The sequence below is a fragment of the Myotis daubentonii genome, chromosome 10 (assembly GCF_963259705.1).
Source record: "Myotis daubentonii chromosome 10, mMyoDau2.1, whole genome shotgun sequence".
NCBI lineage: Eukaryota > Metazoa > Chordata > Mammalia > Chiroptera > Vespertilionidae > Myotis > Myotis daubentonii.
This window is the reverse complement of record NC_081849.1, coordinates 68120686-68133393: the sequence shown is the minus strand read 5'-3', so window position 1 is coordinate 68133393 and position 12708 is coordinate 68120686. Positions and strand designations below refer to the sequence as shown.

Below are 12708 nucleotides of genomic sequence, written 5' to 3'. Positions count from 1 at the left end.
TATAGGGTATAAGTAGAATATAATCCAAACTTTTTAGTTTTTACTTGTCTATGAGTCCTAGACATCTGAGGGATGGGGTAGGAAGGAGCAAATTCAGGCAACTTCTTAAAGTTTGAAAGTTCTGATTTTATAGAGGTGAGAAAAGCAGAGCGTCAACAAGAATTGGTAAAATCTAATAATACCAATTTGTTTACAAAATTTTAGATAGAATCACCAATAAATCTCTCAAATATTGAGGAATACTGAGTATTTTATAATGGTATGAAATCATATGTTTTAGGATGTGCCTTTGGGTTATGACTAACATTTATCAATGAAAATATAATGTTGAAATATATTGACCAAGGGGCTGATCTAAAGTGCCAATGAGTAAATCTTTAGTCTTCTCATACTAAGTTCTGTAAATTTAGAGGATCAAGTTTGATATATTACTGACAGTTCCAGAAATTGGGTCCAAGGATATTTTTAAAGTCTCAATTTGCCTGTTAATTTTGGACAGATTACAAAATAGCAAACTAAAGCAATTTAAAAATATCCCAGGAAAAATCCAAAAACCAGAAAAACTAATATGCATAGAAATATTTTTTGCCAGCATGGCAGTCAACTGCCTTGTTTTACCAAGTCTTTTATGATTTTTTAAAAAATATTTTTGATTGATTTTTAGAGAGAAAGGTAGGGAGAGAGAGAGAGAAGCATTGGCGTGAGAGGAAGACATGGATCAGCTGCCTCCTGCATGTCCCCAACCAGGGATGGAACCCACTGCCTAGGCATGTGACCTGACCAGGAATTGAACCACCAATCTTTTGATGCATGGATGATGCCCAACCAAATGAGCCACACCAGCCATGGCAATTCTAGTACAATTTTATGTCAGTAAAATTAATATGATTTTGATAACATTGAATTTCAGAATTTTATTCAAATTATATCAAAATATATATTGAATCAGAAGACCCTGACTACCCTATTTAAATTTATTTTTAAATTTTTATTAAATTCATTGGGGTGACATCTATCCTATATAATCAAAGGGTAATATGCAAATTGACCCTAACAGCAGAACAACCAGAATGACTGGTCACTATGATGCGCACTGACCACCAGGGGGAAGGCGCTCAATGCAGGAGCTGCCCCTGGTGGTCAGTGCACTTCCACAGGGGTAGCACTGCTCAGCCAGAGCCGGCTCATGGCTGGCAAGCACAGTGGTGGTGGCAAGAGCCTCTCCTGCCTCCATGGCAGAGCTAATGGTGTCCAACTAGCTGTTAGTTGGACATCCCCCGAGGGCTCCTGATCTGCCAGAGGGATGTCTGACTGCTAGCTTAGGCTTGATTCCCCAGGGAGAAGGCCTAAGCCACCAGTTGGACATTCTCCAAGGTGTCCCGGACTGCAAGAGGGCACAGGCAGGGCTGAGGGAACCCCCCCCCCCCCGAGTGCACAAATTTTTGTGCACTGGCCTCTAGTCCTATATAATAAAGAGGTAATATGAAAATTGACCATCACTCCAACACACAAGATGGTCACCCCCATGTGGACACAAGATGGTTGTCACAAGATGGCCAGCAGGGGAGGGCAGTTGGGGGACCCAGGCCTGCAGGGGAGGGAAGTTGGGGGAGACCAGGCCTGAAAGGGAGGGCAGTTAGGGGCAATTGGGCCAGCAGGGGAGCAGTTAGGCGTTGATCAGGCTGGCAGGGGAGTGGTTAGGGGGTGAACAGGCTGGCAGGCAGAAATGGTTAGGGGCAATCAGGCAAGCGAGCGGTTGGGAGCCAGGAGTCCTGGATTGTGAGAGGGATGTCCCAGATTGGAGAGGGTGCAGGCTGGGTTGAGGGACACCACCACCACCCCCACCCCCGTGCACGAATTTCGTGCACTAGGCCTCTAGTATCCTATATAATAAAAGGGTAATATGCAAATTGACCCTAACAGCAGAACAATTGGGAATGACTGGTCACTATGACGCACACTGACCACCAGGGGGCAGATGCTCAATGCAGGAGCTGCCCCCTGGTGGTCAGTGTGCTCCCACAGGGGGAGCTCTGCTTAGCTACAAGCCAGGCTGGTGGTTGCCAGCACAGAAGTGGTGGTGGGAGCCTCTCCCACTTCCTCAGCAGCGCTAAGGATGTCTGACAGCAGCTCAGGCCTGCTCCCCGCTGGCAAGTGGACATCCCCTGAGGGCTCCCGGGCTGCCAGAGAGATGTCTGACTGCCAGCTTAGACATCCCTGGGGGATCGGGCCTAAGCCAGCAGGTGGACTTCCCCCAAGGGGTCCCAGACTGCGAGTGGGCACAGGCCGGGCTGAGGGATCCCCCCAAGTGCACAAATTTTTGTGCACCAGGCCTCTAATATATATATATATATATATATATATATATATATATATATATATATATGCCTAAGCAACTATTATGACCGGTCGAACGAATGACCGGTAGACTGGTCACTATGACTATGCACTGAAAACCAGGGGGCAGATGCTCAATGCAGGAGCTGTTCCACTGGTGGTCAGTGCGTTCCCACAGCCAACCTCCTGCAGCCGGCCAACCTCCCACAGTCCCTCCCCTCAGCTGGCCCTGATAGGTCCCGATCACTGGTCAAGCCGAGGGGCCCCACCTGTGCACGAATTCATGCTCCAGGCCTCTAGTTGGTTAATAAAATTATATGTTTCAACTTTGAAAAAACTCAGAGACTGAGAAAGAATGTCTAATTCCTGACCATTAAACACATTTTCTTAAATAATACTATAATATCTAGTATTTCTAAGTGAAGTGAAAGTAATTTAGGTCATTTTTATTTAAATAAATTTTTTATCCCGAGAATAAGAAAAAAAATTTATAAAATTATTTTCCAGAATTGTACTAGCATACCTCTTGTGGACTAATACATTATCAATTAAGAAACATTTTGAGCACATAAAATATTCTAAATAATCACAACCAAGTTTATTATATTCATTCTGTATGATGGACTGGTCAAAATTGTATTATAACTTGGGGTAAAAGTGACTTTCTGACTTGTCTTTCATACTTCATAAATATGGCCTATTAGTAATCGTACTGATTACACCTGGCAAGTTTCCAAAAGTATTTAGGAGGCTAAGTGGTTATTATCATAGAAGGATTCTTTATAACTTAACTGGTAATTCATGATGTGATTTAGGTAAACTGAATAAATAAGCATTTTTAAAATAGCTTATAGTTTCTGTGTGAAACTATATATGACATATTAGTATTACCATTTGAAGACCTTACAAAAGGTCTTTGAATTATTCCTTGTTTTTTGCAGTGACTTCTATCTTCTAGATGAAGGTCCAGTATAGTAAACTACAGCACTAACAGAATAAAGTTCCTGAAGAAAAGTCAATTTGTCCAAAATTTTATTTATTATTTGAAACTCGATTGCAAAGCTATTTCAGAAATAAATTATTGAGTCCCATTCTTAATGATTCTAGGTCTTAGTTCACAATAACTTTCCATTTTTTTAAAGATTAGATCATGTTACACTGCCAAATATAGATATAAAGACAATATATTTGCACAGGCTGAGGGCATCCTGAAATAATTTCTTCCTTCCGAACTGTAGTCATTACTAAAATTATTTTCTGGGTCAAGGCGTACCAAGGGACTTTTAACAAAATGTGCATGTATTTCTTTGAAGTAGATAATGTTTCAATTAATTAAATATCTAAGTTTATACTTAATTCATACATTAATATGCATAAATTATTTTATTCTTAGTAAGAATAAATTGGGAATTTTATTCCACATTTTTTATTTGCAAATACCAAAAACAATTTTAAAGCTTTATAATATCTATACCTGTAACTGCACTTCACTGAACACATTCAAGGCTTGATTGCTCATTTGATACAACTTGTTGAAATAGGAAAAATTCGAATAAACACATTGAATTCTTATCATGCATAAAATATTTTGTAGGTGGTCTTTAAAATCCCATAATGGTACAGTAGGAAGAAACCTTAAAAATCAGCCATCTATGCACATCTCATCATTCTGGTATGAGAAAAAGGAGAATGAGTCCTATAGAGACCATGACACTCATCCAAAACCCCAGATCTATTTAAGACTCAGAAGCTATGTCAGCTGACTCCCATGTTACTGCTATAATGTTGTTTTCTTTTTAGTATGTACTACTAATGTCAAGTCAAAATGATTTAAATGCAGAAATTATTTTAAATCAATATGAAAGCAGTGTACTTTCAGAGACATATTGGTATGCAGTGTCTGCTGTCATCTGTTTGAAGCCTGTTGGTACTTAAGATTCTTAAGGTAGTCTTTTCTGAACCAACTTAATTTTTTTCCCCACTCACTATTTCTCTTTCACATGGAACAATGACAAAATTATCTGTCTCTGCCATATGACAACCTTTCAGATATTCTAGACTGAGGGTAGAAAAATGAATAGAAAAATACTCATGTTTTTGAATTAAAGAAATATGAGCTTGCAGTCATTTCTGACATTGACTGGGTGTCTTGATTATGTTTAATCTGAGAGTCAGTATCCTTTTTATAAAACCGGATTATTAATATCTGCCTATTAAATGGGGTTGGGAAGATTAAATTAGAGATATAAAATTCCCAGAACATACTTTAACATGTAGTGAGCTCTGAACATTTCCTTATATTTGAAGCAAGCTCCATTTTCTAATAAAATTTTCAAATATAAAATGTTCCATTCCTTTAATTTTTACTTGTAGAACATGATTTTTATAGCCCTTACCCTCTGAAACACACTCCAATGTCCTTTTGAAACACTGGTACTGAAATTTTTCTGTGGATATCAGGAGATTTGTCAATAGCACTGATGTTCTGATGTAGTAGGATAGGGATAGAACCTGGGTTTGCCTTGCTCATGATACTGTATTTAAATAGAACACTTTTCTTAATAGGGGCCATGATTAGTGTGTCTTCTTTATTTTTTTCTTTGTAGCTTTATAACATTGTTTACCAGACTCTTGTATTGAGTTTGTAGCAGTTAACTTTTTCTAATTTCTTTTTCACATCACCTCTTAGCAAACAAATTCTCCCACATATTACATGATATAATCGAATTTGAATTAAAGACATCTTTTGATTCCACTTTGCTCATTTGGGCCAAATATTTCTGCTGATTGAGGTCACCTGGAAATTTGACTTTGTATGTCACTCTGTTCTTCCATTTACTCACTTGTGAAATACTGCCTTATCCACCTTCACCCAAATCCCTGAAAAAAGCATTGAAGAGGAGAAGGTCGACGTCAGGAAACTGTAATTCCCATTAATCATCCTAAGTCCTTGTTCACTCACTGTAGTAGTCAACAATGCTAAATGTTTCCCCCTGAGTATGATAGTTACTGAAGGTTTTTGTACGTGTTGTTTATCTGGTTAGAGAAATTGCCTTCTATTTCTACTCTGATAAGAGTTTCTATTAAGAATTGGTCAGACCGTCAAACCCCAGAGGGCAGGTAGGGGAGGGTGGGGGTAAGGGGGAGAGATCAACCAAAGGACTTGTATGCATGCATATAAGCATAACCATTGGACACAGACACCAGGGGGGGGGGTGAGGGAATAAGCAGGGATGGGGGATGGGGGGACAAAGGGGAGATAATGACACATATGTAATACCTTAATCAATAAAGAAAAAAAAGAATGGATGAAACACATTTATCATGTGTGTGTGTGTGTGTGTGCGTGCCCACTCATTAACATGTATGTGTGCATGTGTATTTCCTGATATAGTCATGTTGGGTTTTCTCCTTTAATTTGATAACATGGTAAGTAATATTAACGAACGTTCTAATGGTATTTTAACCAGTCATTCTTGGGATAACTTCCCCCACCATCACTATTTTAAAGATATTTTATTATGGAAGAAAAGAGGGTTCTGTACAAAGTAACCTCACAGGGTGATGATCTATACTAATAAGAGGGTAATATGCTAATTATACTGGACATCTTCCAGGTGACCTTCCGGACAAAGCCACGGTGGAGGAGGCCGAGGCAGAGGCAGCTAGGGGCAATCTGGCTGGCAAGGGAGGGCAGTTAGGGTGTGATCAGGCCAGCAGGGGAGGGCAGTTAGGGGGTGATCAAGCTGGCAGGCAGAGGCAGTTAGGGGCAATCAGGCAGGCAGGCAGGCGAGTGGTTGGGAGCCAGCAGTCCCGGCTTACGAGAGGGATGTCCAACTGCCGGTTTAGGCCTGAGGGGTCCCTGATTGGAGAGCGTGCAGGCCGGGCTGAAGGACCCCTATCCCATGCATGAATTTCGTGCACTGGGCATCTAGTCTAATAATAAATTCCTAACTGGGCAGGTCATGGTGAGTGTTATGCCCCTAGTCATATAACTTCTCCAGTAAAAGTTTTATTTTGCGTAAGCAAGACCTGTCTATTGTTTCTATACATTATTTTATGTTAATACACCTTTAAAATAAGTAACCACCCTCTAAAAGTACATAATCTTGTTAGCTATCCTGTAATCCAATCCCTACCTTGCTTTCTCCCACCTTCATGTAACATTGATTATGTTCCCTTCTTAATTTCAAATACATAAAATAAACTGCAAAGCTTATTCTCAGTATTTGAAATCTTTTTTTTTTTAAATCCTCACTCAAGGATATTTTTTCATTGATGTTTTTTAGAGAGAATGTAAGGGAGGAGGGGAGATAGAGAAATATCAATGTGTCTCACATTGATTGGTTGCCTTCTGCACACACCTCAGACCTGCATCCATGGTATGTGCCCTGGACAGGAGTCGAACCCATGATCCTTCAGTTTGCGAGCTGATGCTCTATCCACTGAGCCAAACCAGCTAAAGCCTTTTTTTTTTTTTTTTTTAGCATTTGAAATCTTGCTTCCTGGCAATAGTCATCAGTTTATGGCTCAAATGAACTTCAATATAGTGTCCAATATTCTGTAACTGTCTGATGATTAAAATCAATGTAAATATTTTAATAAGTAATATTGTGGGTTGTTGTTTTTTTCAGTGAAACACATTAGTAAGCTTATGGTGTCAGATATATTTCTATAATGATTAGAATGTCTGACTACCTATTTCTGTGATATCTTAATAATGAGCATCATAACTGTAAAATACTTTACCAGTCAAACTAAGCATGTTTCACTTGTGATAAAGATTATTGTGGGTCTGTATTATCTTTACTTTCTAGTGAAGTTTTATTTGAATGCTTCCAATTTTATACTTGTTTTAAAAATATCTGATCATGCATGGTTGGGCAAAAGTAGATTTACAGTTGTGCATGGTCACAACTGTGAACCTGCTGTTGCCACACTCTATTTTCAAAACATAACATGAGCCTTCTTGGAGTTTGAAGTATTTTTAATAAGATGTCATCTTTCTTATCTTATTAATATACCTTTAGGCTGAAAAATGAAGAAACTAATATATGGAATTATGTGATTTTTCCCCCCACACAGACCTATTTTAGATAGAAACGGATAATAGGTAGATGGATACCAATTATATGCTTACATCACTATGAACAACTTATAGAGATATTTTACACTCTGATTCTGGTATTTTTCATGCATTCATGCTACCCTGTACTAAGCATGCTGCTCTTAGCAGGAATTCAGGGGAGAGTAAAAGCAGACATGTTCTATGTTCTCATAGAACTTAGAATTCAGGTACTCATTTAAAACTGACACAGATAAAAATAAAAGGCTTTGTGCTCCTGTAAACTAATTTGTGATCTTAGAAACTAAATTACCTTCCTGAGTTCTCATTTTCTTCTCTAAATAATCAAGATAATAATATCTATTAAAAGCCATAACAGAAGCAGTGAGAAAAACAGAGAAATATGAGAACCATTTTTATCAGAGATAGAGCTAAAACTAAATTTTGTGGCAAAGGATCAGGGAAAAAAAAGGAGCTAAAGAAGATTGAGATATTGAGTTGAGATAATGGAAAAAATATATAATTGGGGAATTCTTAAAAACAAATTTTGGGGATGAATGGGCAGCAAGATAACCTTAGAAAAGTCCTTTGAGATATCTCAAAGTGCAATCAGGTCATTGAAAATAACAGAAATTTGCAAATATGGATCAAGAAACTGGACAAAAGAATGGATGTTAGAGTCATTCTTCCAGAAGTGATAGTTAAGCCCCAATATGGGGTCCCCAAGAAACAGTACAAACTGAAAAATACTGAGGTCCAAAGACAAACCTTGGCCTTAAATGAAAATGAAATACTACTACTTTCTTAAAACTGGTAGGAGTAGATGATGAATCACTACCTTGTACCTGGGTAACCACCTAGGCTGAGGTGGGAGGGGAGGAGGTTCTGGATGACAGTGAAGCTGTGAATGCAGACACAGCTGCCTTATGGAGTATTTTAGCAGAAAAGTAGGAACAAGTAAAATAATTATTGGCCCAGGTAAAGTTGAAAATAGCAACTTGTCAGCCAAGAAACTGAAAATGATCTACCATTTTATTCTACAACACTTAGAAATGAAGGGAATTAGAAGTTTACCTGAGAGGGGTGTTAGATCAGCAGGAAGGGCTGAAAAGGCATTAAATAGCATCACCGTGGAGAAAGTTATTGGAAATAGTGTCATAGAACAATGGTAAATGGAGAGCCTTAGAGGGATCATACAGGGTTGAAGTTATGATGTCAATTAAGGTAGAAGATTAAGGGGACAGAGTATTTCAGAATTTTAAGAGGAACATAGCTAATATAGCTGACTCTGAGTGTAGGGAAATATAATTAAATCAAAGATCTAATTCACAAAATGTGGAAAAGTATGAGAGAGAATCTATATATATAAAAGCCAAGATACCAGAATGATGGATCTACTGGAATGACCAGAACGACCAGTCGCTATGACATGAACTGCGGCGGCCTCTCCCCCTAGCTGGCCTGGCTCCCGATCAGCCCCCTGCCCCCAATAAGTGGTGTGGCCATCCAGCCAACCACCTGTGACTCCCCTGACCATCCCCATCCCCAATCAGCCCCCCCATTGGGGGCGGGGCCGGCCGACCTCCTGTGGCCCCGGGGGTGGCTGACCTCCCGCATCCCCTCCACCCACAAGCTCAACCCAATCAGCCCCCATCGGGCAGGCTGGCTGAACCCCACTTGTGCACGAATTCATGCACCAGGCCTCTAGCACAATATAAAATAATGGTCAGAGGGTGACATATCCAGATATATTAAAGGGGGAACAATTCTAAATAGCAAATTTATTCTATTTGAATATAAAACATTGAGGCTGGAATTAAACCCATGACTTCTACTTTGTTAGCCTCAGTATCTAATAAATAAAATGAATACTATTATACTTTGATGAGTCTCACCCTCAGTTTTATCTTGAATCCTATTTCTCTGGGTTCAAATTCTATTTGATATATTTATGAGTCAGTATTTGGAGAAAGCTTAAATAGGAGATGGGTTTTGAATTTAAGTCTAAAATCTTAAATGGAAGCATATTTTATTTTATGTAGAACATGGGGTCTCTACACAGGTAAAGGTTTCCTACCCTCCTTTTCTCCTAACAGTTTAGGAGGGGTGTAAAACTTTTTGTTAACTGCTCATGTTGTTATATGATTTAAAAGGTACATACTGTTCTTCAATCAATAGTTCAGAGTTTGAATGAAAAAGTAAATATAAAAATGTTCTGTGATATTAGTATATAAAGAGGTTCTATTAAATTATAGTTAACAAGAGTCATTTGTAGAGAGGATATTTAATCTCATTAGCAAATATCATCTTTTGGCTACATATGGAATACCTTCATAAGTGGTTTACATCTTGTATGTGAGAGACTTGTGAGTCAATGTTTAAACTATCCTGATTATTAGAGATAAATTAATCTAAAACAAACAACCAAATATATGCAAAACATTTGCCTAAGTGCTTTTTGCCTGTTGGGGAAAAGGGAAATTATAGTAAGCTATTAGATGCTGCCATCTGCCATTCTTTTTTTTTTTTTTTTTGAAAAAATATTTTTATTGATTTCAGAGAGGAAGGGAGAGGGAGAAAAACATCAATGATGAGAGAGAATCACTGATTGGCTGCCTCCCACACAATCCCCCCTCCCCGCCTGCCCCCTTTTCCCTCCCCTCTCCCCGAGAATTGAGCCCTCAACCTGGGCGTGTGCCCTGACTAGGAATCAAATTGGGATCTCCTGGTTCATAATTCCATGCTCAACCACTGACCCACACTGACCAGGCCAAAATTTACATTTTTGAATAAGTGCAACCCTCTGGAAATTTTGAAAATGTTGATTAACTTAGCAAATGTAAGCTCATTTAAACTAGATTCTTAAAAATCTTTAGACTCCATATAGGTTTATGTTTATAAGAGCCAGAAAATTGGAATATTTTAAAATAATAAAACTCAGATGCCAGCATTGAAAAAATATAGTGTGGTATTGACAATATAAACACATAGAAAATTAAAGAAGTAAAGGTTTTAGACCAGAAGGAAAAAAACAACAACACTAATGATGTTTGTAGGACTGCTTGACTTTCCCTCTCACATTTTATTTGCTTTTCCTTTGTCCATATTACTTTCTCTCTTGATCAAAGACTCGTAGAATACTTTGGAGTTTTAGGGAAAGTATGTTTGCTGGTTTCGTAAGAGCTGGCCCCAACATCCTTTGAGTTACCGACCTCTAGGTCAGTGGTTCTCAGCCTTCCTCATGCCATGACCCTTTAATACAGTTCCTCATGTTGTGATGACCCCCAACCATAAAATTATTTTTGTTGCTACTTCATAACTGTAATTTTGCTACTGTTATGAATCATAATGTAAATATCTGATATGCAAGATATATTTAGGCGACCCCTGTGAAAGGGGCATTCGACCCCCAAAGGGGTCGTGACCCACAGGTTGAGAAGCGATGCTCTAGGTGGTTACTTGCAAGTGCTGTGGACAAGTGTGCAGCCATAGCACCTGTGCATGAAGGGAGAGAATATGTCCTTTCCTTTGAGGAACAACTGCTGGGAATCCCACAGCTGGCGTCTGAGACACTTGCCACTGGGAGCAAAAGGATACTTTAAAGAAAAGTGAGACTATTATGCTAAGCAAAGTGTATCATTCAGTAAAAGCTAAAAACCACATCCTTTCACTCAGATGTGGAATATAAAACTGGAGCTCATAGACAGACCACAGTATGGTGGTTACCAGAGGGAAGGGGGTGGAAGGGTAGTAAAGGATAAGGATAAAGGACAGCTGATTTGACTTTGGGTAGTGGGCACACAATGCAATATACAATTCAAGTATCATCGAAATGTATACTTGAAACCTATGAACCAATGTCACTCCAATAAATTTAATAAAGTATAAGGACATTTAGCGTGAAATGTCACAATTCTGAAATGAAGTCCTTTTGTGCATAACTAGGAGCAGGAGGAACATACAACTATGATTAAAATAAAGCTCTTGTTTTGTATCCTGTTATAGGTCTTTATTTTTATTTCAAAAACATATTTCTCTTCCAGTGACCACTACAGGTGAATCCTTTAATGTTTAGAAAAATGTGTGGTTTATAGGTTATTTTCTATCTTTCAATTCATTGAAAATTTATTGAATTTATAGCTGTGGTAAAATATTGTGCTGAGTTTTGAGGGACTGAAAAGACAGAAGAGACCTAATTTGTTACCTCAATGAATATATAAGTATCCTAAAAGGATTTAAACGGAGTATTTTTCAGACAATATCACAGTTTGTGTTCAGAAGCCTGAGTAATATTATTAATATAATTTTAAGTGCCTTGTCATTACTATTTAAATAACTTCAGACTAATTGGTTTTAGCAGCACCAGTAATTAAATAACATTAACTTGACTATCAAACAATGTATTTCTGTTCAAACAAAATGACATCAACCTTTAGAACTTGTAATTAAAGGATTGTTTTCGGTATTAAAAAAACAGACATTGAGCTATGATAGGAAGCAATAAAATAATAAATGTATATGAGTTTTCTCTTAATTATAATAAATTGTATTATTGACAGAGAAATTGAGTCATCTAATATTTTCTCTCTACTTAATAAAAACATAATAAAATACTAAATAAAAATGAGCAAATATATACAAAGTGCACATAAAGTCTATTTGTTTCCACATTTTCATAGTAAATATCCCATAAGGCATTACACTTAAAATTAAACTTCAGGAAAGTAAATACAACAAAATTGAAGAAAACATCAGGGGTCTGAAAGCAAAAGGAAGTGAAATATTACCTAATAGCAACAACTTTACAGTTCTTGCATCTCGCTCAGCATCTTCCTGAAGCTTTTTCTCCAGTTCTTTTGACCTTTTGGCTGACTCCTTACTCTCTGAACTAATACCGCTTCCCATCACGTCAGATTATTCGCTCAAACTTTTCCAGATGTAGAGCACAACTCTGGTTTGAATGTAGGTTGCAAAAGCAGTTCTCTGCTAAAGTACCCAACAGACCATTCTCTCATGCTCAAAGATTCTACTTTGACTAAGGAGATGCTTTCTGAGCTGTCACCTGATCTAAGGGTGTCACCCGATCAAATTAAATGGCTATTTCTGGTTCATCTTTAAAAACCTGTCCATCTTCCTTAAATAATGGCATATGAATATGTAAAAAGTTGTCAAAATCTATATACTGAAGATAATATGCAATGAGCATTTCAAACAAAATATCTCACCCTACTAGGCCATCGTTATGACTGTGATTTTAAGTTCTGATAACTAAACAAGCTTGCATCTTATCTTTAGATGTTTGAGTC

The 12708-nt window shown here is 38.0% G+C and overlaps 1 protein-coding gene across 1 annotated transcript in view; it reads right to left on the bottom strand.

The window, feature by feature from the left end:
- GNAT3 (G protein subunit alpha transducin 3) overlaps nt 1–12307 on the bottom strand; it is a 47916-nt gene extending 35609 nt beyond the window's left edge. The window contains exon 1 of the mRNA XM_059656171.1: nt 12190–12307. Coding sequence (XP_059512154.1) covers nt 12190–12307 — 118 coding nt within the window. The remainder of the gene's footprint in view (nt 1–12189) is intronic.
- Nucleotides 12308–12708: the final 401 nt, after the last annotated feature.